Genomic DNA, 25,870 nt, shown 5'->3' with positions numbered 1-25,870 from the left:
ATTATCACCTCAGTTTGTTTGAGGGGAGTGAGCCTGTGATAATGTTCTGCGATCCTCTGCTACTAGACTAGTTGCTTTGCTAAGCTGATGTCTGACTAAAGTCATAATGTGTTTACTTATTTTTCAGTGCTACTTTCCTCATCTCTACCTTATCTGTATGCTTTCATAACCTGCGAAAGTACCATGTTCATCAGGTTGCAGTCACTAAGTACTTTTACTGAGGAAACAGTGCTGCATTATCCCTGGCAATGAGTATGTGCAGCAAAGGAGCTGCTGCGTTATTGGCCCTTAGTTTTGAACTAAGCTTATTGTGTTTGTTTTGCTCTTTAATTGAAGACAGACAATTTCTAAGTTTCCTGTAGACCTCTCTCTCTTGTATACAGGTATAGCATAGATAGTCTTGGGGTAGATACCAAGACTCAGAAAAGTAATTTTATGATCTTGCATTCAGCAGTTAGCTTTCTGATTGTTAATTTTTGCTTTTTTGTTCTCAATGCTTTTGAAAGGCAAGAAATGGACAGCCTTCAGCGTCAGATGGAGGAACACACCATTACAGTACATGAATCAATGTCTTCATGGACTCAGATTGAAGGGCAACTAATGGACTTTATTTCTACCAGTCCTGCAACTGCATCGGACCAGCAGGAGGTTCCTATTGTAGATGAAAAGAAACAGAACTGTAGTGTTAGTGACCAGGAAGCTCTGACACTATAACCTCCTTATCAGTTGTCTTTCTTCCTATTGCTTTAAGTATGTAAACAAATCTTTATCAAAATTATTTATTTATTTTGTTTTTAAGAACGATGTTTCAAAGTTGTGCTTTTGCCTCTAGAAGCAAAGGACATGGTTTTGAGAAACTGGTGTAACATTAAATGCAGAACATACTATTCCAAGGGTTTGTTTCAAACCTTACCATAATAATTCTGTTATGTTGGGGGCTGCCAAGTGGTGAATCTAGCTCATTTTGGTGTTGAGAGATTCAGATGAAGGTTTAAAATGAGGTCAGGAGGAGCATCTGGTTCCAACTCTATTTGTTCAATCTGAGTGAGTTTGTTAAGGAATGACTGTTAATAATGTGGTATCTGGGGTTTGTTGTTTGTTTTGCTTAAATGTGGGGTGTGGTTTTTCTCCCCCCCATCTTGGGTTGTATCCAAATCATAGGGAAAAATAAGTTCTGCTCATGTTCAGCCATTACTAGTGGTTGAGAACTTCCTCTCTCCTCCCTCCTATAATGTCTTATTTTTGAAGCTTGGGTTATAGATATCTTTTATTTAAAGAAAAAAATCATTTGAAGTCATTTCTACTTACAAAGATGACCTCTGACATACAGCAAAAGAAAAGAAGACTGTAATGACAAGCAATGCAGAGCAGAATGTACCTTTGACAGATCTGCCTGTTTTCTGAAGTATCAGTTTTTTCTCTTACAGTCGCAGGCCAGTAGGGAGCTTTGCTTCACTGCACAAACACTTCTTGCACCTTTTTAGTTCAACTTTTGAAGTAGACACCCTTGAAACAAGGTATGTGTGTAATATATATATATATAAGAAATCATAATTTTTTGACTCTGAATATCTGTTCTAATATGCTTATATACTGTAAGATAAGGCTGACATGAGGGGTTTTTGTTACCTGTCATTGATTTAATGTTACGTTTAAGTTTGCTGGTTTCTGACATACTGTACAAGTGGCTTAGGGAAATTAGCCCCTAAAGCCAGAGCTTTTAGAAATGTAATTATTTTTACTTTAAAAGACAAAATTATAATGCCTATAAAATTATTACTTTTATTAGCTTTATCTTCTCCCACACACTTTCCCTACTTACTGCACCCTCTATTACAAAGTGACCATCATGAATGGAAACAGTGGTACTGTGGTAGCCCCTCTGCAGAGCACCTTGACTAGATTATTATGAAAGCAGCCCACTTTAGATTCCTTCGCCTTTGGTCCCGTTGCTCCATGTGACTCCTAGTGCAGCAATGAGCCTGCCCTCTCCTTCAAAGATTCTGTGTGGAGTGGGACTTTCTTTCAGAAATTCCATCAGTTCTATCCAGTATAGTTTGGTTAAAAAAAAAAACAACCAACAATATACTAAGTATGCAAGTAGATTAAGGGGCTGGTAGAGGGAATTCTGGTTTGTGTATTTTTCCAGAGATTGTTGCTGCTTTTGGATGGGTTTGGTTGCTGGGGGGGGAACGATTGTAGTTTGCTTAGCAGTAAGGCAAAAAATAAGCAAAGAAAGACCCCAATCCCACCCATATTTAATCAGACCCATAAGTCTGATTTCTTGTAACTACAAATTCAAGCTCCAGTCCAGTTGAAGGCTTTGCACTCAAAGTGTCTGTATGGACTGACTTCATCCCCCTCAGCTATTTAAACTACGTTTTATTGGGATCAAAGTCAAGTGATGCTAGAAGTCGAGGTTTTGCATTTGGTGAAGGAAGAAATGCATTGGCATGGCATTAAGTGCCTGTCAGACAGAATTACCAAACAGTTCAAAGAAAAGTCAAAAGTTTTACAGACTAGCTTAGATATATGTTAATGTCTGCTACTTTTGCAGTCTGTTTTGCAGAGTATATGGTACTAATTATCTCACTGCTGTCATGTTCTTGAAGTCGCCTGTATATTAAGTTTCAAGAAGAAAAAACCCCAGCGCAGTATTGTTACAAAACAAAGTTAAAAGTATGTAATGAATAATATATTCAGCATAAAAAAAGTTTTCAAATGTTCAGGATTTTAAATAAACTGAACACATGTTCAGCATTAATGTTGCTGTTCATCTTAGTAAATCCACTGCCTACAGTTAAGAATCAATTATGTTTTAATCTCTGAAGTTTGGTAACACTTGTATGGACAAAGTTTTTATCTGGTATCAGAGAAGCCAGAATTGTTAGAAACCTTCTTAGTTCTTCAGAATGTCTACTCTACTCTCCTTTCTGTATAAATAATCATACTGCATTCTGTTTTTAGTGCAGTGCTCCATTTTCTCACTAGCTCCTTAAAGACATCTGAGCTTACACAATCAAAACAGCCTTAGGTGCTGTGTGCTTTTCCTATTGAAGATTAGGGAGCAGTTGTGAAGTGCTCAGGTTGCATTTCCACATTGACCCACCTGTCTCTCTCTGAAATACTTGGACATGAGGTATTTTTGGTTTATATTCACCTTGTGTTTTTTCTACAAACAGAAGCACCATGCTATTTACTTAAGTGAAGGACAGATGGTGAGACTTGAGTCTAAATGTAGTGAGGTACTAAGTCAAATAAGTTACAGAAGTCACGGGGAAACCCAGAAGGAGCACACAGCACGTGATAAAAGCAAGGCCTTTTATTTGAAGCTCATAAACTGTTTTTTAATTATCATGGGAAGTTGTTGTTTTATTAAAAAGCCTCACTCTGAGGCTGAGCCTGCTTATGCTACAGAGCTTCAGGTCTCTGCTGTCTAGGCAGTAAGCTCAAACTAATTGCAGCAACGAAAACTGCCTCCCCTCTGCCTGTCACAGCACTGCCAGATCAGAGGAAAATCTGAACAATACTCTCTTAAACACCCCCTTCTTTTCCTTTTTCAAGCACTGCAATAGAATGTATTTTCTGTTTCTTCAGTGATTGCTACCTACTAAACTAAGTCTTGGTGAAGGAGAAATCTCAGAGCAGTGTGAGAGTGTTTCCCAAGTGATGAAAGTAGGTAAATGCTGCAGCATTAATTCTTCAGATACTGTGGGGTTTGGGGGGACTCTTGAATCATTTTGCATGTTAAAAAAAACACAAACCAAACAAACCCAAAACATGACCAAAAACGACCAGCAAACTGTACAATGGGAAAAAACATGTTAAGAGTCTCTGGTGTTGCTGAATGCTCCATTCTGTTGTCTTCCAGATTTCTTGGAAATACTTGTGCACTGTACTGGGATCTGTTGAGCCCCTTACCTACTCATGCAATGGGTGGATCTGATCCCATACTGTTTATTCAGGCAATACCCTAAATGAAATCTATGAGAATCTCACATTTGTAAGGAGTAGAGTAACATCTAGAATGGAAGTTCTGGCGCTTGCATTTTCATGGATTATGTATTCCTCTATAGGGGAGTGAACTGCAGTGGCATGGATGCTTTACTGTTAGCTATGACAACTTGAAAGGTGCACTGGGGACAGATACTATTACCAGTATAAATTTAGCTTAAAGATGACACATTCACTACAGGTGATGCAAAAGCTCATGATGTATGTTTTATTAGCTTTGCCAGGGAAGTGTGGATAGTTGCATGTGACTTGCTGTGACCAGAGCCTTTAATTATTTTCATGTGAAAGCAGTTACTAGTCCAGAGTAATTACTACTGTTCATCAGCTGTCATTTGATCACTCTTGTCTCCTATACTATTGTGTAACACTTCAGTCTTGGGCAGTAGGGCAGCCTAATTTCCAATACAGATGCACAGATTTCTAGGGGAGGGAAAGATATTCTGGATATTGTAAATGAAATACCGTTATGTTTTATACATGACATTAAGTAATGTCTGCTTAGGCTGTATTTGTAAAGATAGAAGTTAATAATTTCATGTTCTTGACTGGGTAACCCAGGGGATGGAGGAGTTACACTATGTACAATTAATATTTATGATCATACACAGCATGTTGATTATAAAAATAATGTGCATAGGAATTCCTTTAAAAGTTTTGTGCAATAAACTATTTTTGGTAAAGGGCTCCATGTTGTTTCTACTTTTAAAGAGAAAGTGATGTCATCTTTTCGGGTTTGTCAGTAGTTTTTTATGTTCAGGTTTCTGAACATGGTGTGTAGCCTTTCAAAATAAGGTGGAGGTTTTTCCTTAAAGGTGTGGTTATGTTATTGCAGATTGATTTTTCACACACCTAAAATCGATTGTGCTTGTATTTCCATTACATTTACTTTTTCCTCAGCTGAACATGGCAGGAAAGATACAATGAGTGGATCTCTCTTGGCCTGCATTTGCCAACATGCACGTGAATGTACACAATGAAATGATGAAGAAATCGAGTCTACTAGCCAACTGCAGTGATGAAGAGAGACATGACTGTACCTTGTTTATACTATTAGCATGAGTTAAATGGATGTAGTCAGCTTCTTGAAGGCCTGCCATTTTGTCTTGCCATTTAAACCAGTACCTGGGCTACATCTTACTGTAGCTGTACCCATAAGGTAGGTATAATATCACTAACAGGCTGACTAGTTAGGTCTTTGGAGGGACTTGTTTTCCTTCTGTCCTTTCCTTCTTCATAGTTTTCCACCTCTGCCCCATGCTCCAAGCATACTGCAGCACGGTGAGGCTAACGGTTAGACACAGCTTTCCTTTTTCAACGGGATTTTCAACTTGGTTGTGTGTCCCCTCACACCAAGGCTCCTGGGGGCAGCAAGCTGCGTCCCTAGCAGAGGGAATGATGACCAAGTGTAGTCCTAGATCTTTGAGAACCGCCCCCCGCGCTGCGCGGCTCCATCCTGCGCGCTGCTGAACAACCAACGGTTCGGTGCCCGCACGCTCCTGGGGCTTCTCCTTCGCTGCCCTCGCCGCCGTAGAGCACCAGCCCCACAGCTGCTTCCCCCGCCCCTTACGGCCCCCGCCACCTGACATCCGGGACCGACCGCCGAGAAGAAAACGCGGCCGTTTTAACCGTAAGTCGTGAGGCGGCGGCCTCCCCAGCCGAGAGCTGCAGTGCCGCCCTAAGCCGCAGGGCCCGTGGCAGCCGGTGCGACGGCGGGGTCGTGGGCCGCCCCCTTCCCCCAGAGCAAGGCCCGCTCCTCCGCGGCGGGCGGCACTCTGCGCTGTGCGCAGGCCGCGGCTCCGGCAGAGGCGCCGCCTTCCCGTCAGGCCCCGCGGCACGGCGGGCAGCCGGAGCGCTGTCTGTCAGGCGGCGGGCAGGGCAGGCCCGCGTCTGGCGGGGCGGGGCGCGGCGCGGAGAGGCGGAAGCCGGGAGGCCGCTGAGGTACCGTCCCCGACGGGCTGCAGGCGGTGTCTGCGTGCGGCGGGGCGCGGGCCGGGGCATGGAGCGGTGGGTCGGGGCCGCCGCGGGCTGGGGCTCCCTGTGGGGAACCGGCTGGGGCCGCTGGCCGTGCTGGGAGTTCTTGGCCGCTTGCGCGGTCATCGGTGCCGTGGGCTGGCTGCTGCGGCTGCTGGAGAGGAGGCCGGGCGGCCGCAAGGCGCCGGCGGCGGCCATCTCCTCCGCGGTACCCCTCTCCTCCGCGGCGCCGCTCTCTGCGCGGAGCCGGCACTGCAGTGGGAGCCGCCCAGGTGAGAGACTCGAGGAGCGCGGCGGGGGGTGGCGCTGCCTCTCGCTCTGCGGGGAGCCGGCGGGGCCGCGGGCACCGCCCGGGCAGGCCTGCGGCAGCTCGGCCTCCGCGGGCCTTTCCCGCGGGCGGAGCTCAGGGCCCCCGACTGCAGGCGCTTCCCCGCTGCCCGCTCCCTCTGTCACGCTCCGATCCCGTCCGCGTCTCCGGCCGCCTCACGGCGACGGGGTCGCTGCCCGCACCGCCCTGCTCCCGGTTCCTGCTCTTGCGCCGTGCTCCCAAGCCCTCTCCCGCGCCGAGCTTGCCGTCCCTTGCTGGGGATAGAAATAGGTGTTCGTTTTTCGCTCCTGAGAGGTCGTCCGGACCGCCCCGTCTGCTGCTTGTCCTTCTGGTTGTGGCTTTCCCGTAGTTTATTCCAAGTTTGTTTTGCAGCTCTTCTGCCACGTAGCTCTTAACTGTTGGTTAATTTAGCAACAGGCAGCATAGACAAGTACCCGACTGCACAATCACAATTATTCTGCCGTGTGCAGATCCTTAGCAGTATAAATACAGCCAGGGAGAGGTTCTGTGTCTCCTGTAATTCCTCTCTCGAAAAAGCCACCTTCTTTTCTTACATTGCTCGTTTGCTGCAGGATTTAATAAGTGGTGGAATAAAACAATATTGCCACCTTAAACGTCAGTCATTCATCCTCACTTGGGGAAATTTTTCTGGGGAAGCATTCTGCTGTTTCATACCTGATGGGAGTCAGACAAGGGGAATACATTTCTTACTCATTCTTCCAGATTTTTTTGGTTTGGAAGAAGGTTCGAACATACGGTTGTTGTTGCAGTAGTTATTAATAGCTGTAAAGCTACTAAAGGTAACTTGTGTGCTGAACTTGAAAAGGCAGCTGCATCAGTGCTGGCTGTACTCTGGATCATTTAAAGTTATGTGAAATGCATTCTAAGGTTTAAATAATCACCTTTTGCACTTGCAAATGATAAAAGCAATGACTGAAGAATTATCTTGGGCAGTTGCGTATTCCTGAGGTTGCAAGTCACGCTGTTTGTTTTGGACAGATCAGAATAGGTGATGTGGTTAAAAGCTTATTGAAGAGAACTCTTTGTGCTGACAGGAGATCTTAAACCAAAGATTGATTTCTTCACTGTTGGTCTGCTTTGTCATTTCCCTTGTTGATTTAGTTGTGCCTGAGTTGTAATGGGTGCATGAAATAAATGCTTTTTCATACCTAGAATACTTTCTTATATGGATGAGGAAGAAAACTGTAGGTGCTAAGTTCTGTCAAAACATAAGACACCAGAGAAATCATTCCTTCCTGACATTTACTTAACCATAAGCCAAGAAGAAAGATTATGCCTGTGCCTGTGTACCCCGTGTTCATGAATTACACATATGTGAGGGTCTGCTTTTCTACAGGTTGATTGTGCTGGTTCTGAGCCTTAAAAGTAGGAGGCATTATGTTATGCAGACTCTCTTTTAAGTGTTTGAGTTGTTTCTCCAGTAATTTTTCTGGCCTCTTGAGTTTTCATCTTTACTGTCTTTTTCCAGTTACACAGTCTCAAAACCCTTAGCATAGCAGTTGGCCTTAGGGTTACATTTCATCTCTTGATTAAAGCATAATGGTACCACATTTATTTAAAAGAAAAGTAAATAGAGGATTAAGAACAAAAAATAAGTGAGAAGATCTTTCATATCTGTATTTACAGTGGGCAAGTAAGATGATTCTAACAGTGAGGTTGCTTGGAGGCTCAGGAATCATAAGGGAACTAGAATACTTTGGGGAGGTATCTCAGCAGCAGCTGTGGCTCTTCCACAGTTGTTCGGTATTTTAGAGCTGAAATACTTTAATTTCCCATGGTTTCAGTGAGGTCCCAGTTAATATTTGTGAAGTGTTCAGTGACTGAGGAATGTTCTCTGACCACAAGGTTTTAAAATTGGACATCCAGAAAAAAAAGAGAACTCCCAAAGGAGATGTTCCTCCAGGAAAACAACACTCAAGCTCACAGCACAGTCAAGTTGTAATGATATTTGAAAACCTGCCTGAAGGTTGGCATGAACATATTTTCTGTAGTATTTCATTGTATTAGTTTTGCAGTCAGATTCCAGTGAAGATTTTACTTGACTATATTGAGTATTGACTGAAAGTTACAAAAACTGCTCTGTGCCTTTGGGTTTGGTTTGGTTTGGTTTTTTTAATACCTGAAAAGTGTGGGGTTTTACTAGCTTAATCCTTGGGTAATTTGCAAAGCAAAATTGCCATGGCTGTCATTATTGGTTTCTTTTGTGATGCTCCTTTTGGCAATGCACATGAAAAAATAAAGGCGTTTGTACTGCAAGTCTGTGATCAAGGTGCAATTTTGGAATTACTTCTGAGTTTGTACGCTTTGACAGAACTAATAATTAACTTGGTAGGAGCCAGTATTTCGGGCGCTGCATCCCTGCTGTTTTAGGGTTCACCACCGTTCAAGCCTCACATTATTTTCCCAGACAAAACGTTGCTGCCCCTTGGAGTGGATGTTCTGGTTCATGTTAAGGACTGCTTGTGCACCCTGTTCATAGAGCCAAAGAGCTCCCAAGTTGTGAGCATTTCTCATATTGCCATATGCATCCATAAATGCTCTTTTGAGGAGATTTAGCTTAAAATTACAGGTGATACTGACTTCATACCTGGGAGATCGCTTTGTCTCTAGTGGAGTAAGATTAGGAGTTGTATTACTCCAAATATAGCATGACTTAAAAATAGAAATAAGTCAAGTGGAAAAGCTGCAGATATGTGTTCCAGTAGTCTTAAATTTCATAAACTGAGGATGAAACCTGGAATTAAAAATAAAGTACTAAAAATGTCATTCACATCTCCAAACCAGTACAACCCATGAAATGGCTAGGCAGCAAAGGAAGGGCCATTTTAAGGGTGGAGTGAAAGTAAGCTGAAGGAATACAGCAGCCTAATCATTTCTGCCTGGAAGCTGTCCTTCCTAACTAGTGTACAGCCAAAAAAAAAGCCTTTGTGGAGATAGCAGATGCAGTATCTGATGAAACAACCTGAAAGCTTCCTGTGTTCCCGAGGTGCCCAAACCCTGTGTTTTTCAGTTGTGTTTTTCATAGCAAGAAATTTGTAATGGCATCATGTTGGTTTTAGTATCTTCTTGCTGACCATGCAGAAGCTGCATGTACATTATATTGAGGCAAGTGAGCTGGGGGATTTGTAGTATCATATCAGATAGAAGATTTTCCTTTGGAAGTGGGCAAATTCTTCCAGCTCTTGCTCTTTGTTGGAGAGGGAAATCAGAAAAGGTCAGCACTTCTCGTTTCTTGGTTTTCTTCTCAAAACCAGGGCTGGGAAACAACATCTTGTGCAAATAGTTCCAGCCTTGCATCATGGCCAGAGGTAGAGAGCATGCAGAGGTTGCTGCATCATAACTTATGCTGTATACTTTTGTCAGCTAGAAATTCTTATGGAAATAATAGAAATGGAGTTGTGCTTTTAGCTGTGGGTACTGCCTAACCAGAATCTCTTACTGGGGCTCCCTACTTACCCTGTTCTTGTATTCCATGACACACAGATATTGTGTCTCCCTTGGCAGGAATCAAATGTTTCCCAGTCTGTCATAAATCGTATAAATATTCTGCCTTGAATTTTCACTCCAAAAGAAATTTGAAAAGAACAAACAAGAATAAAATGTATGCTGTAAATGCTCTTTCAAGTGGTTGTGAGAGAGGGAAGTAAACTCTTGGGGTAAGTCCAATAGCTTAAAAATGGTTTTAATGCGTTGAGATGGAAAATATTTTGTCTTCCCTGCAAATGCAATAATCTCTTCAGATCAGATAAATTGTTATGAGGCACTTTTATCCTTGGCTTTGATACAGCATTTAAATAGCAGGAAAACCAGTTGTGATGTCCTTTATAGTTCATCTCCTTTCTCTTTCACTTTTCTTATAGGTGAAGTAACAATGGATGCAATATTAGCCCGATTGAAGCAGCTCAGTGCTGATGAGCTTAGACAAGAAATAATAAGAGCAGGACTGAAATGTGGGCCCATTACCTCAACCACCAGGTTTATTTTTGAAAAGAAATTGGCTCAGGCATTGTTGGAGCAGCAAGGAGCTCAGGGGGAAAAAGGATCTGCTGTGTCAGGAGAGGCTGCTGGAAATGTCCCATCTGACAGCAGCCAGGCAGAAGCACAGAAGGCTTTGAAAACCACAGCAGTGAGTCACAATGGCCATGGAAGTGTTCCTGAAGAGATGGACTTCGGGTACTGTGTAGGTCTGAACCCTCCAGAAGAAGATGTGATGCATGTGAATGGTTCAGCTCCAGCCTGTGGAGCAGGATGTGTTGATTCACAAATTAGTACTCAGACACCATCCAGAGATCCTCCGCTGTTCTACGGTGTTTGTCCTGTTTATGATGACATATTGGCAAGGAATGGTAAATATTAATTTATTTTATTTCCAATGATAACAATTTTACAATGATGTCTAAATCTTTTACTATATTATGAATGATATAAACACCACTGTATTAATGCTTTAAGCATTACTTGAGTTATTTTTTGTTTCTGTAAGTAATATTTATTGGATCTTCTGAGGCACAGGAACAGTTATAAGACATCCCAGGCGTTCTGCTGTAATGGTTGGTACACATGACAGTCCTCTAGCTCAGATGAAGAAAGTAATTTCCTACTGCTGCTTTCATACCTATTCTATGCCTTTAATTCCTCTCAAGAATAAAAAGTAATCCTGCAAATAAACAAACCCATATTTATAGTGTCATCAGTTGAAGCTTAAATGATCTAACAGATTTCATATATTCCTTTCTATGTTAATGCCAAATGGCATCTAGAAACATCAGTCTTTCTTCACGTTTTATTGATAAATACTGCAATAAGGAATTGCTACATTACATAGTGGCAGGGTTACAGTAGAGCATAAAGGATTGTTTACTCTGAGACAATAGTATTCTTTCTCATAAACAGTATATTCAGAATTCTTAATTTGTACAAATTAATGTTAATGCAAAAGGAGAGGAGGAAGGATTTGCTTAATACCTAAGCTTCTGTCTAGAGGTCTTAAAGTTGTGACAGTGGGTCACTTACATAGATGATTTTTCTGAACAAGAGAACATGGAAGGCAGTGCAGGGTGAATAAGCTGTGAGTTTGCTTTTCAGTGTGGATGTGGGATACTTGCTTGTTGAAGCTAGCCCATCTGTTTTAAAAAAATGGTCAGATACGGACTGATACGAACAGCCAAACACTGTCCATGTGTTACCTGGTCTTAGCTGGAGTGTGCGAAATTCTTGTACTTGGTTTCCAAGAGACAAAAATTAAAAGGACTTTTGATTCTTATGCCACATTTGCTGGAGATAACAATTCGAGACCGAAGCTGGGAGGGTAGTCTGAGAATGTTGAAATCTGTTTCTAGGAACAAATCTGAGATTATTGAAATAACTTTGATTGTACTTTATTGCAGAGAGAATACATGTTTATGAAGATAAAAAGGAAGCTCTTCAAGCTGTTAAGATGATTAAGGGTTCCCGTTTTAAAGCTTTTTCAAACAGAGAGGATGCTGAGAAATTTGCTAAGGGAATCTGTGATTATTTCCCATCTCCAAGCAAGTCCTCTTCATGTCTGTCTCCAGTGAAAATGGGATCATTTAACAGAGGTAAGTGAGGCTGTTTGTCTGTGAACAGTAGATGCAATACAGAGTCTGTTTTTTTTTTAAGAGAAGAAGGAACAACTTAGTACCCAATATACTAATAATAGAAGAAAATTCAAAGGGTGATGCATCTTAATAAATTGAAATCCCTTTAGAGTGGTGGTATTTAAGATGAGCTGTACAAATGTTAGCTCACAAGTCCAGAGCTTGCTCATTAAATAAAGTTACTGTCTGACAACCCCTGTTTTCATGTTTTGGGGTTGTTTTTTTTTTTCAGTGAAATAAGTTAGAAACAAGCAATAAAAAGCATATTTTAGTTTTTAAATCAGAATCTGGTTTTAGTTCTGTATAAAGTGATGCTGTCACTGGAGAAGTCATCCTTAAAGTTACCTGATGCTTTCCAAGAGCGGAGCACCAAAGTTTATGTGCAGAAATAAAAAAAGCAGCAGAGTATGTTGGAAGCTTGTCATTCCTTTTCTGAAGGACTGCCATGGAAGTAGAGCAAAGCCCAGGAATCAATGGAAAGACTGCTTTTCGAGTTTAAAAGCATAAGGTTTAAAAAGCTTTAAAAGCTGTGTGGTTTCTATGGCTTGTTATGATGAAGTAAACTGGTTACTTTTAAAAGCAGTTGTCATTGTTTTGGTTTGCATGGATTTTACACTAAAAAATCTTGCTCCTCTTCTAAAGCTGACATGTCAGTAATGGCCTGTATAGATACGTTGCTTAATAGTCTGTGGTTATATTTGGTAGGTTTTGATTTTACTCATGGACATCAGGATTTTCAGGTTTAGTGAGACGCTAATAAAAGTGCTCAGTACATTAAAACTACTTTATTTTTGAGTAACTTTGTAAGTCCAGAAATAAAACGGTGATCTTACTTCCCAGTGTACCTGGTAGTGAGATTGAAAGCACTCCGTAGCTGCAGCACTGCAAAAATAATTTTTGCCATTCAAAACATTCTTATTTCTTGTTGAATTTTGATTGGGAATTGTAATTGGTGACATTTATGAGTCCTTGTTAAAATCTGAGACAGTTTTACAGGATGATTGTCATGTTCTGCCTCCCTCCCTATTACTAACTACTAGTATTTTTGAGTGTCTTGTCATTGACCTCAGTTTTTTTACTCCTGTACATTAAACTCCTGTCCATTAAGGATGCAAAGTTAATACATATTGTGGATCAAAACCTTGGTTTTGTGGCCCGGTTATGAAAATAGCCATCACTGAAAAGAAGGTATCTAGAAACATATTACTTGTGTTTTGATAGATGGCTTATGCTCTCCTGAGACTGAAACTGTTAATAAGGAGAGAGCCAACAGCTACAAAAGTCCCCGTACTCAAGATCTTACTGCTAAACTTCGGACAGCTGTTGAGAAAGGAGATGCAGCAACATTTTCAGATCTTATTTGGAGTAACCCTCGCTACCTGATTGGGTCAGGAGACAATCCTACAGTTGTACAGGTAAAAAACTAAAGTCAAAAAATGCAGGTTGTGGTTCAGTGATTTAGCCCTGAGGCTGACAAGCAGAACTGGAAGGAATATTGTTTCCTATTCTTCCTTAAAGATGCCTTATGCAAAGTTTCTTGGTGCTTGTTGATAATAGCTGGAAGCTGAGAGAAACATGGCAGTTGTCTGTCTTGTGTATGTCCCCCATCACAACTGGGAGTTCGCTTTGCTCCAGAAGAGCTGCAGTAAAGTAAGTGAGTGTGCAGTTCCTCAGGGGAAGAACAGTTTTATTCAATAGAGAAAGAACAGTCTTGTCTTCATGTAGTATTGATCTTCTCTGAACAATTCCAGTCTTTTTGAAATAGAATGATTTTAAGGAGCAGGTGGTTCATAGGCTGTAACCAGGTGTTTGTACAGCACTGCTTACTTTGCACCGCCATCAGATTTCAAACCATGCTCGGCATCTAAAATCTATGTACAAGGTGCCATTTAGCAAACACTGACAGTCTTACTTTAACAAATGACTTCTATCAGACCAGCTTTGTGAAGCTGTTGAACTTTTGTATGTAATAGATTACAGCAGACTGAATTTTAGGTATATACATACATGGCCCCCATTTTCCTGCTCTTCTTACACACTGAACTTCCTATCTCTTTTTATTATTTGATCTCTTGATATACCTCCTTTGCCACATTTTTGCCTAGATTTAAAGAACTACTGTATTCTTATGCTACAGCTAAGTACAAGAATATTGTTTTTAATTGTAAGAATAATGTGGGTATAAAGATGCGTAAGTGTTTATCGTGTCATTTACTGCAGTTCTGTATGTTTATGTACTGGTTTGTAATCTTTTCCTAATAAAATATAAAGAAACAAAAATCTAACTGTAACACTGTGGGAAGTCTTTGTATTTCCACTGTTAAATCAGGTACATGTATGGGCATAAGAAAGCTGTTTAGATCTCAATTCATTCTGATGTTTGGTTGGTTTATTTTTCAGGAAGGGTGTCGATACAATGTCATGCACGTTGCTGCCAAGGAGAACCAAGCTGGTATCTGCCAGTTATTACTGGACACTTTGGAAAATCCTGAATTTATGAGGCTTATGTATCCAGATGATAATGATGTCATGCTGAAGAATCGCATCCAGTATATTGTTGATCTTTACCTTAATACACCAGATAAAGTGGTACGGTTGGAATGTTTGACAGTTTCTTATTATTACGGAAACAACTGGAAGGTGTTAAGGATGTGTAAGGGATAAAATAGAAGGGGACACTTCTAGCAAAATGAGCTATTAATGAGTTTTACGTGTCTTAATAATCATTAATCTATAGTGTGGTGGGAAAAGATGTATTAAGAGCCCTGATAATAAACGTCATGACATTTATATGCTTATCTAGTCTCAAAGTAAAATATGTAGGATTGACTTTATCATGTTTACAGATGCATGTGAATTTTCCCCTTTCACTGCAGGGATTTGATACTCCATTGCATTTTGCCTGCAAGTTTGGGAATTTGGATGTTGTAAATGTGCTTACCTCACACCCAGCTATTGTGAAAAATCCAAGGAACAAATACGATCAAACTCCAGCGGAAGTGAGTCTCTCCTTGTCCACAAAAAGCCAAAGATGTTATGCCTGATCAATATTACTCAAGTTCAGACATTTGCTAACTCCTGTAGATAGAGGCTTCTTGTAAGATACTGGTGTCATGATTAGAGTGTAAATCTTTGGAACATTAAAAGTAGTGTATGTTGGTTGTATCTTGGGTGAAGTTCGAGGTTTTATGATTCACTGCCTTTTCTTTGCAGTATCCATTTTATGGATGTGGCTGTATTTAGTGGTTTGTTCTATTATGGATTAGAAGTCCTGGATGGGTAGAGGCCATGTGACTGTTCAAAAAGAACATGCATTTCAGTTATTTTGAGATTGATGTCTTCTGCTTTACTAACAACAAAAATTATATTAACAGGTAGTTTGTGAAAGAAGCAAGAATAAATCTGCGGAATTGAAAGAAAAATTAAGAGAGTACTTGAAAGGTCTGTATGCAGGGTTTTATACTGTATCAAGCGTGTGTTCTGGCTCTTTGCTTTCTGTAGCATTCGTGCTCATAAATGGTGGTAGTGTACAGTGCTGTGAACACCAAAGAGAAACTGACAAGGAACAGAAATCTTTTTGTCTTTCAGACTGCATGGGCAGCACTCTTGCTGTATGGATCACAAGGTTATCTTCAGAGTTCTGTGATGTAGGCATGGCCCTTCTTTTATTCAGCAAGCCTGAAGCAGAAAGTTTAATCTAAAAACAAACAAAAGGCCTTTGCAGAGCAAGAGATTTGTGTCGTGTTGGGAACTCGTGTAATTTCATTGACAGAACTTTTCATTGTTTAGTCACATGTGGGTTTTGGCATTTGCAAAAGGAGGGTGTGAAATTCAGTGAAGATCCTTAGGGAAGGGAGACATGCATCAATGCAGGTGTTGCTGTATTTGAGAGAGAAGGGAGACTGTACTAAAATACAATCTGTAAGCAGGCAATAAGTGTTGAGACAGGGATCTTGAATTACAAGTAGTTTTGCTAATGCAGTCAGTTCAGATGGTTACATATATGGTGTATTGATACTCTAGGAAGAAGCAGCAGACTGATGTACCACAGACTTCTTGAGAGAGCTTTGTATTGTTTATTTTAGGCCAATACTATGTACCGCTCCTGAGAGCAGATGACAATTCCTCAGCTCCTGTAATTGGTGCTCCTTGGTCACCTGATCAGATAGATGACAGCCCCCAGAGAACTTTACCTAAATACGTGGGCAGCCCCAAAGATCCAGTGTTGTCCATTAGAGCTTATGCAGGCCCCATGAGTCCCTCTAAGGTAAGGAGAGAACTTCCTATGACTCTAATGCCTATTTTTTAACCTTTTTATTCATAAGGAATCAAGTAGTAGGTGTTGGGGTAGTTTTTGAGAAGTATTACTTGTATAGTAAGAAAGCAAAACCTTTCATTTTCAGGAGGGATACTTTGATACCAGTTAAGTATATTACAGGTATTTCTTAGAGTCATTTGTTTAATGTGAACATGCTGGAAGTATGACAGCTTTAGAAAGGGTAAATAAATACAACTGAGGACTTGGTTCGATGCTTGAGTTCTTCAGGATGGAGTTTTATCAAAATACTTAATGCTTTTTCTTCTAAATATGCTGTTGGTCAATTTTCTGCTCACCTGACAGAAACATAAATTCATTTTATGCTATGAAAAAATACGCCTGGGGTATAAACAGGTTTTGATTGCTGATAGATACTTCTCGTGTATGAACGTAAATCTTGGTTGTTGATGACTTTTGCCATAGTTTGTTAGTTTACAAAAATCTGAAACTTTATTCACTACAGGAGTTAAAATTCAAACTTCAAAGTAGGCAACAAGAATATACTCCTAATAATTATAATGTGTCTGTGGAGTTAGATATATCCACATGAAAATATCAACTTCGCATGCTAGAAACTCCATTATAGTGACATGGCAAAATAAGGCATTCTGTTTTGTGCTGCACACAAATTAAAACCAGGCAGACTTGGTATCTGTGCAGTTCACTTTAAGATGGTTGTACATTATGATCTTTACTACTTTAATAAGCAGCGATGAGATCAAAGTAGCCAGTCGCTTTAGGTCCAGTGTGAGGCTCTTCATAACCAGAGCTGAGCAATACTTATGGTAGAACTTGAGTTGTTTACACGTAGAGGGCAAACAGCTAAAGGCCTTCTAAAGCTAAGGGTAGGCATTTGCCCAGCACTGAGGTAGCTTCATGTCCTGGGGGTAGGATTTATAATGATTTCTGTTTTTTAAAGGCTGAAGAATTTCGCAGGCTTTGGAAGAATCCGCCTCGAGAAAGAGCTGGCTTCTTCCACAATGTCAGGAAATCTGATCTGGAGAGAGGTGTTGAAAGAGTTGGAAGGTATCTAAGAGAATATCAGTATGAAAAATTAGCAATAGAGCAATTAAAAGCAGAAAACTTGTGCTGAGAGTACAGTTTGTTACTGAACAATATCTTGGGACAAAAGGGACTGGCAGAAATACTGTGTGAAGTATAGGCTGCTTGGATTTTTACTGTATTCTTGTGTAAATAATATTGCTAAAAACGAGACCTGGCTTGCTTAGCTTTCAAAGAAAGATTTTAACTATCACTGAGGTTATCTATAGAATGCTTTTCTCAAACATTTACTTGCCTAATTTATGAGAAGATCTACAGTTAGGCTTAGCCTACATCAGTAAAATGGAGGGACTGTTAAAAAGATAGCAGGGTGAAAAGACCCTGATGCAAATGTGCTGCGTTATAAAAGCTGTGTGTTGTGGTGTGCGTTCTTGCTGGTAAAATACCTGTATCAGTAATGTATGGAAAAAATACACTGTGGTGAAAGCTAGTCAGGTTTCTGCCTTTACAATAACCCCTCACTTCCTCCCGGCTCCCTTTAGTCCCAAATAGAAAAGGCTATTGAATGCAGTATCATTCAGATGATGCTTGCATCAGTGGGGATTCATCTCCATCTGAAGTCTACATAAAGTTGGCATAAAAATAGCAATATTTATGGTGCTGTCAGAGTAGTATGGTTACATTTGGAAGCGGTTACAGTAGAAAAATGAGATGATGCTGTGTTTGCCGAGGATGTGTGTGTCTGTTGCAGACTGTTGATTGTAGCAGAACTGTGTTGCCTCGTTGCGCGTTTGTACTCCTGTTAATAGCTGATAACGTGTTCGGAAAAGTTATTGTCAAACTGCTATTTATGTCTTCACAAACGATTCGTTTTATTTTATTTATTGCAGGGAGTTAGCTCATGAGCTGGGGTTCCCGTGGGTTGAATACTGGGAATTTCTGGGCTGTTTTGTTGATCTGTCTTCCCAGGAGGGGTTGAGAAAATTAGAAGAGTACCTGAGTCATCGGGAAATGAGCGAAAAGGCTCAGCAGGGAACAGGGGAAAATGAAACCTGCAATAGATACAAAACTCCACTCCCTTCTGGTAAGAAAAGGGCAAATGCTACAAACAACAGTTTGTACCTAGGGAGGAGAGGGAGAGAAAAGCTTGGTTCCAGGGGAAGTAGTATTCACCTGTTGTGGTTGCTATTATTAATCTGTTATGCAAACAGTCTGATTACAGCATTGACAAAGTAGCTACCAGCACTGTGAGCGTATGAAAATTGGAGCAGACCTCATTAGATATTCCTTATCTGTCCTGTGAAGTACTTCTATTTGATTGTAGCTCCCAAATGAAATTCCTGTAAGAAAACCTTTCTCTTCAGTGTGTTTTTACTCAGAGCATTTGGGAATTTATCTTGGGGTACAGAGGTTTATAATCTACAGATACAGAATAAATAACTTTTTAAAATAAAAGGATAATTCTTTACAGTTCGGGATGAAAGACAAAGTGAGCAACCTGGGAAAGCTTTTATATGTTCTTAGATCACTGTTTGCCATGTGTTCATGAGAAGAGAACACTGGTCCGAAATCTTTGTGCTGCCTTCTCCTCTCCTGGGGGATTACAGATTCAAAGGTGCTCTGGTATTGGGATACACCTGGCCTGACACCCTGAAGGACAGTTGATGGACTAGTCATAAGCCTTTGTGCTTTGGAAGAGATGAAAACTTAATATTTTCCTACCCTATTCTGCTTTATCCTGACTTTATCCTTTGTTACTGGTTAATACTGAAGTAGGGAGTGTAGGAAATACAGCTCTCAAGTGACTGGGAGATAAAAGGTTATTTGCAAAAAAGATTCAGCCATAATGTTGTCATTTTACATTTGTAGCACAGTTCATGCTGCTGCATAAATACAAGTAGAAAGGGCTTCAATCATTAGAATAAGGCATAAAGATTGCGGTCTGTTTAAAGCCTTTTTATGTGTTGCTCTTATTACAATTGTATGCAGGCAGGAGTAAAAAGTGCTGCAATTCTGTTTCTGTTGGAGCATTTCTGGATGATGATGATGATGATGACATGAGCTTAGAAGAAATTAAAAACAGGCAAAATGCAGCACGGAATATCAGCCAGCCTCTCATGTCCAAAGAACCCAGCATTGATGCCATCGGAGATGCCGAGTGTGACATCTTGTCCATGGGGCGTACAGTAAACATCATAGAAACATCAGTTCACCCCAGGCACTACGAAAACGCAGCTTCTTCCAGCAAAAATGGATTTTGTAATCCTGTGTCCAGTGAAAGGATCATCAGTGACAGAAAGCATTTGCATGACGGAGAAGAATGCCTCGTAGCGCCTGTTTGCAATTTGATGTCAGAATTTGAAAGCCTGTCATTCCAAGAACAAAGGGTTCCCAGAGAATCAAATAAAATCACTGCAAAAACTCAGAATGAGAGAATTCTGGCTGAAGGAACAAGTCAGATGAGAATATCCAACGACTATCTGGATAAGGCCTGCCATGCGGTTTCACTGGCAAGTTCTTCTGAGCCAAGTGTTGCAGGCAAACCTGGAGAGACCAAGTTAAGGACAGAACACAGAATACCACTAGAAAAGGACAGACAGTCCAGGGAATCTGGAATTCAGGCTAACGAGGCACAACGTCAAGAACTTTCTTCCCAGAAATTTCTCTCAAAGACTTCACCCGCAAATGACAATTCTAAGATATTCCTGTTTGGGTAAGAATTGTCTTTTATAACACTTACTTGCCCTTTGGTTATTATGTGTTTAGGGTTTCTATGTATGCAAAACAAGATGCTTTTTGTAATACCACTGACAGCCAGGCTGAGGTGATGTGATACTTAGCAACAGTAGCTGCAGTCAGCCTTGAATGATCTTGAAGTGTTTCAATGCCAGTACAGAGCCATGAGGTTCCCTTGCAACTGGAATACTGTATCTAAAACAGGAGGGAAGAGAAGTCTTTGCTTCCAAGTCAGTTTCGGTTAACTTTGCTCTTTACCATTCATCTGGCAAACTTGTGACTTGAGGATGAGCCTGACTGGGATTACCAGAGCATTTACTCATCTCTTGGGATGTCCTCAGATTAAATTTTCAAGTTTTATTTTATGGGACTACTGTGTAATAATGGACACTCAATTGGGGGGGGGCTGTTGGAAAATTCACAGAGCATCTGCTTATAAGAGAGCATGCGTGATTTGTCTGCTTATATCAAAAAGAAATGTTTTGGGATTGGGATGTTTCATTGCCAGAACAAATACACGGTTCCCTTTTCACCCAGTTCTGTTTATATTCCAGGGAGCAGCCCTCGAAGCTGGATAGTGATGTCTTAGCAGCGATAGAAGGAGTAGAGGTTGATCCACAGAAATACCCAACAGTCTACAAATGGAAACATGCGGTGCAGTCGTACTCTTCATCTGACAGGCAAAGGTATTTCTGATGACTTTAAGGTTTTTAGCGGAACAGCTGGAATTTCAAAGCTATTTTATATGTATATATTTTGTTAGCTTGTTGCTCACAAAAATGTGGTTTAAAATACTCGACTATACTTACTGTTAGTGTGTTTCTGAAAGTAATCTCCAAGCCTTTTTGGCTGGTGTCTGTTAATAAGAGATGTTTATTTGGTGCTGCAGTCAAATTCCTTCCACTACCCTGCGCTTCCAGATAGCTTCATCACACCTATACAGACAAATCAATTGTGTTTGCTGATTTATTACTTAATACTTGGGTCCTTCATTGGTCTCAATGGTAGTTGTAATGTCAGTTGGTAATTCACCCGTTGTGGATGCAGGGCAAGAGGATTGTGTTGCCCTGAGGCACTCAGGGTGTGCAGAGCAATGTTAATATCTGCAGGCATCTTTCTATTAGCTTTTGTTTTTACCTCTACTTACCCTCTGCTACCCCAGTCCAAAGGAATTGTTAGTGTGAACAATGGTGCGTGTTAAGCTTTTGTAAAGCTTGTCATGTTTTGCTACACAAAGAGAAGCATTTGTTGGGACACCTGAAGACTTTCTGCAGCTCATATGTTTTATTTTGAATGCTGTTGCTTTTGGGGACTCACCCAAAGGGACAATTTTTGTATAGGTAACTTCTTTTGGTAATTGCAGTAACGTTTATTTCTACTGTGACAGACATTGGTTGATGCGGTGTCCTGGGACCACTTCTCAAAGGCAAATTCTCTCATCTCCCAATTTTTGTGAGTCTTTTTTGGAAAAGAAATAGGCTAATTGTCAGGCTTTTTTTCATTCCCATTCTATTGGCTGAAAGGTCCAGGGTGTTCTTCTAAAGAGCTAAAATTGAACATGAGGTTTTTAGATGTAATCACTGTTCTACTGCGTAAGTGAAAATGATTACTGTAATTATTTGACAGTGTCATGGATTGCTCCGCCACTGCAAAAAAGCAGCGCAGTGGCACGCTGGCTCACTTTCTGTTTAGGTGTGTAGGATTTTGCCTGCAAAAATCAGACCAAAGCAGTAGGTGTGTCAGAAGAAAACTGCTTTCAAAAGGTGTGAAGTACGCCCTGGGCAGGCCTCGCTCTTCTTCCAGCACTGGGGGTGGGTGGGTTGAGGTTTATTTAATTTAAAAACCCCCTTTAAAATAGCTTATCCCATGTTTCTGTAGCAGCTCAGCTGAAGAAATAGTCTCGCATAGGAAGCACAGCTGCTAGGAACAGCCAACCTTTTGGTCATTCTGCCTAGCTGAAGAAAAGATTTAGAGGAAAAGGAATGGTTTTTAAAGAGAAGGGGTTTCAGTTTAACAAAGGAAATACTTTGCTTTCAGTGCAATTGTAGATGCTAGTGCTGAGTTAAGAAAATATCTGACCCTTGCTATATATAAAAGTGGTGTGACTGCTGTGGCACCGAAACACAGATTGTTTTTGGAGAGGTGATGGGGAAATCACACTCAACCCCAACAGCCTCTGCAGCACCTACTGAGGTCAGGTTGGCTTTGACCTGGGTGCCCTCTTCTTAAGGGGGCATTGGGCTAGAGCTGCCCACGTGCTCCACGGGCACCATCTTTTGGTGCAGATGACCTCTTACTGATGAGACAACATGTCCACACGTAATTATAGTGCTGGCGCTGTTTCTTCTCCGACCTGTCTGACCAGTTACGATTTGTTTCTGCTGGTGCCTTATTTCTAGGCTCTACAAGTGATGCTGAGTAAAGAAACATGCTGCTCTCCTTAATGCAGTTTTCTCAACAAAATGACTTCTTGTTTCTTTCAGTTGGCCGAGTCCAGCACTGAAGGCAAGGTTCAAGTCCCAAACTGTCACTGCTGGCCTTCCAGGTGCTTTTGTGTATCCCAATTCAGGAAGAAATAGTCCTGTGACAGGAAGTCCAGGAAAATACAGCAACGCGGCCTCATTCTCTCCAGATCCCAGGAGTCCCGGGCGCTACAGTCCGGCTTGTGTCAACCATGCTCTGCTGAAGCTGCGTTACTTTTCAGAGCCTCCTGCCCACTAAAACACGACTCATCTTCTGGGACTTCAGTTGTATTTTCTTTGTTAGAGTGGAGGAAATACTACAATGTTACTAAAGTGACATGAGGTTTGTACTTGGCTATTTATTTTTCCTCAATTGAGGACAACTGTATGTTAAAAAAAAAAAGAAGAATCTATGTCTTTATGCCATATAGGAGATAGATTACTGGTGATGCGCGAGTAGTGACAGTGCAGTTGTCCAGTAGCTGTGAATTAACCCTTGTTGCCAGTGAAGCAGTGCCCAAACCTTCACCTAGAAATGAACCCATCAGTCCTCAGCTGCAGAGCTGCTGCAGGGCTGAACTGGTAGAGGCACAGCCCCAGTGAACACACATCGCAGGAGAGCAGAGTGAGGGCAAGAAGTAAAACGTTCTTCCACTTGCAGGGGGATGCTCAAAGAGAAGAGCCTAAAGCAAAGCCTGAGTAAAGAAATGACAACGTTCCAGTGCTGAGCAGGGACGTGAAACCCTGTGCAAGAGCAGGCAGTGAGTGTTCACAGCCAGGGGTTTGGTCTAGACAGTTGGACACACACACACACACACACACACACACACACTTGTATAGATGGTGTAGCTATGCACAACTTTATGCAGAAAAGTCTTTGCTTGTTCTGAAGCTGTTAAAACCACCATGATACGCCGAGTGCTTTGTCAGCAGGGCACTAGGGATCACTGGTATGCCTTTACATCTTAGCTTGGAGAATAGAAAAATAAATAAAGATTAGCTGTTTTTTTTCCCACAGAAGCTTCTAACATTAGCAGATTTTGATAGCTGTTACACAAAAGCACATCAGCAATAATTACAGCAAATTTACCAGCAAGACACCGTAATGGTCTAGTTTGTCCTCTCTTGGGGTGATGGCCAGTGGCCCATAACTTACTTCCCAGCTGTAAAGAGAAATAGGAATAAGGACTAAAAATATTTTTATTGAAATCTAAGCTTTTAGGATGTCTCTGGGCTTGCTGTGATCAGTTTTTGTTACAGCAGTCAATAATTCCATTCTTTAGCCTTCTGTCAGACTTCTTGCGACAGTGCGGTGCCAAGACTGACAAATGCTTTTTGAAACTGAAGACAATATCCATTATCATCAGGCTTAATGGTTGTACGGTTGCTTGAAACAGAAAGCTCTAGGTGTTGACAGCTCAAGGTAAAGAAAAAAAGAAACCCTATCATTACAGTTTAAATCTGATCAGAAAATTGAAGTCTGCAAAGGCAGTGCTGGTAAAAAGGGAAGGGCTTGGAGTCACTGGTGCTACACGGTAAGTGATGGGAGGCCTTGGGTGGCTGTAAGCCAAGGGTAGCCTTGAAGAGACAGAATGGGGCAGCACAGAGGGGCTGAGCCCCAACCACCCCAAGGCTGAGGCTGGACATGAGGATGTGAGTCTGGAGCTCAGGCAGTGCGATGCTGGTGCAAACGCTGCCGCATGGACACAAGGGCACACCCAGCAGGAGGGTCCTGATTTGGTACAGACCTAAAGAACTGCACTTAACACTCCTGCAAGCTTAATAGTGCCTTTTGTAACATATTTTTTTAATTATACTTTTGTTCTTTTAGAAGTTAAATAAAAAAAAAAAGTGGCATCCACTTGCTATGGGCACATAAAATAAGATTTTCTTCTGGGCTTTGTGAACAGAACATGTTTTAATGTCTCAGTTGGATTATTTGGTGCGACAGCTCTCCAATGGGGGAGAGCATTCCTCTTAGAAATTATTCTTTAAAAGATTTTTTAAAAGCTCTTTATAATGGGTCAAGCCTATTTCCAATGAGCTGGGCATTAGAAAGAGCTACTTGACACAGCTGCCTGTTGGTCAGCGAGATGCCCAACATGGAACTAGGGTGGGAGGGGTGTGTGGGATGTCGTTCTTTAAGAGACGTTTTAAAACCCCACAGCCATATGCTGCTGCACTACCAGGGACATTAACTGACTCCTTCCCCAGGGTTCTTTTCAGTCTGGTTTCTCACCGCAGTAGGCTCTGCAGTCACATACTTCTACAGGTCACAGATAACTTCTGTAGGTCACAAATTCCTACTGCTTTGGGGAATTTTGTTTTTAATAATTTAATGGAAATGTTTTTGTTATTCTGGAGAAATGAGGCGATTGCCTGATGCCCTGCTAAAGCCAAATTCCTGGAGTGAGGGGCCACAGCTGCTGTCATCCACCTTGCCCCTTCTCCAGCCGTTGCCCTTTTGACAAGCTGGTTGCAGAGAGGGATATGAACACTTGTACTTCTCCCCTTTTACCTGTATTATGTTTTGATTTTTGTACTATTTAAATGTATATTACTGGTATGTACATGTAGGCAGACACCACCCCCTCCCACCTTTCACTTTGTAATTCTGTTCTCGTTTGGTCAAGAGAGTATTTTTTTTACCTGTCTTACTAATGTGCATTAGTCCAGTTGTACTGCATCTTCTGAGGTCATTTTTCTAACATCTCTTTCAGCTATTAAAATAAATAAATAGCCATCTATGTAGCAATTTGCTTTTTCATGATTGTGCTCTTCCACGCTGAGCCTGGGGGGACACTTTAAATCAGATTAGTAGTGCTCAAGTTGTGTTTTCTTGGCCAAAAGTTCACTGGAAAAGGTGTAAAAGCTTAGTTGTGGGTTTTGGTTTTTAATGAGCCAAGCGTCATATTAAAAAGTTACCCCACTTTCTGTTAGGAAATAGACAAGTAGCTAACACCCATTATGCTGTGTTTAGTGTGGGACGCAGTGCAAGCAGCTGGGCTGATACAGAGGCAGTCATTACTTGCACAACTACATGCGTTGTTAGGGTGTGTGCACAGCAGCACAGGATCATGTCACTGAAAACTCAAGTGGTCTTAAACTGTTTTAAGAGACAGGAAGTCGGAATAGTGTGAAAATTATGTTCTTAATTTTACATTTCATACTTCCCTCTCCCCCTGCCTTTAAGTGCAGCTGAAGATACTGACTTCCATACCTGTGCAGTGAGGTGGTGGGTGGCCTCTGGCTGTCCGCAGGAACCTGTTACTGGGGTGTAGAAGGGCAGGTGTGGGAAGGGCTGTGTACACACACAAATAAAACTGCACAGCATATTCCACTTACTTGCTCGTGTCACTGCTCCTGTTCACCCAGTGGCAAGGGACACAGCCCTGTCACT

General features: G+C 41.3%; 2 protein-coding genes across 6 annotated transcripts in view; both read left to right on the top strand.

Annotated features, from left to right (window-relative positions):
• Positions 1 to 4,697, top strand: part of GOLGA3 (golgin A3) — a 30,554-nt gene extending 25,857 nt beyond the window's left edge. For 3 of the 4 annotated variants that reach the window (XM_061466069.1, XM_061466072.1, XM_061466071.1), the window contains one exon: positions 507 to 4,697. In XM_061466069.1, the coding sequence (XP_061322053.1) occupies positions 507 to 714 (208 nt within the window). In that variant the 3' untranslated portion in view covers positions 715 to 4,697. The remainder of the gene's footprint in view (positions 1 to 506) is intronic. The other variant, XM_061466070.1, reaches the window with a different exon arrangement.
• Positions 4,698 to 5,958: 1,261 nt separating this feature from the next.
• On the top strand, positions 5,959 to 25,214 carry ANKLE2 (ankyrin repeat and LEM domain containing 2). 2 transcript variants are annotated; one of them, XM_061466067.1, is made up of 13 exons: positions 5,959 to 6,257; positions 10,195 to 10,680; positions 11,722 to 11,913; positions 13,174 to 13,367; positions 14,353 to 14,541; positions 14,829 to 14,951; positions 15,327 to 15,393; positions 16,038 to 16,219; positions 17,190 to 17,296; positions 18,163 to 18,356; positions 19,262 to 19,985; positions 20,563 to 20,694; positions 22,492 to 25,214. In XM_061466067.1, the coding sequence occupies exons 1-13, from the start codon at positions 6,011 to 6,013 to the stop codon at positions 22,727 to 22,729; spliced, it is 3,075 nt and encodes a 1,024-aa protein (XP_061322051.1). In that variant the 5' UTR covers positions 5,959 to 6,010; the 3' UTR covers positions 22,730 to 25,214. The 2 variants fall into 2 exon arrangements, with proteins under 2 accessions (XP_061322051.1, XP_061322052.1); XM_061466068.1 differs by lacking the exon at positions 17,190 to 17,296 and having other exon boundaries at positions 18,242 to 18,356.
• Positions 25,215 to 25,870: the final 656 nt, after the last annotated feature.

The sequence above is a fragment of the Pezoporus flaviventris genome, unplaced genomic scaffold (assembly GCF_033815535.1).
Source record: "Pezoporus flaviventris isolate CSIRO_AGI_PZ_B2104156 unplaced genomic scaffold, CSIRO_AGI_Pfla_v1 ptg000041l, whole genome shotgun sequence".
NCBI classification, from domain to species: Eukaryota; Metazoa; Chordata; class Aves; order Psittaciformes; family Psittacidae; genus Pezoporus; species Pezoporus flaviventris.
The sequence above is the reverse complement of the archived record's forward strand: the minus strand, read 5'-3'. Positions and strand labels throughout refer to the sequence as shown.

What these genes read in the sequence shown, in the direction of transcription:
- ANKLE2 (XM_061466067.1), top strand. Translation starts at nt 6,011, where the DNA reads ATGGAGCGGTGGGTCGGGGCCGCCGCGGGCTGGGGCTCCCTGTGGGGA. An exon ending in CAAAACTCCACTCCCTTCTG is followed by an intron (nt 18,357 to 19,261) that starts GTAAGAAAAGGG and finishes AATTGTATGCAG; the next exon opens with GCAGGAGTAAAAAGTGCTGC. An exon ending in TCTAAGATATTCCTGTTTGG is followed by an intron (nt 19,986 to 20,562) that starts GTAAGAATTGTC and finishes TTTATATTCCAG; the next exon opens with GGAGCAGCCCTCGAAGCTGG.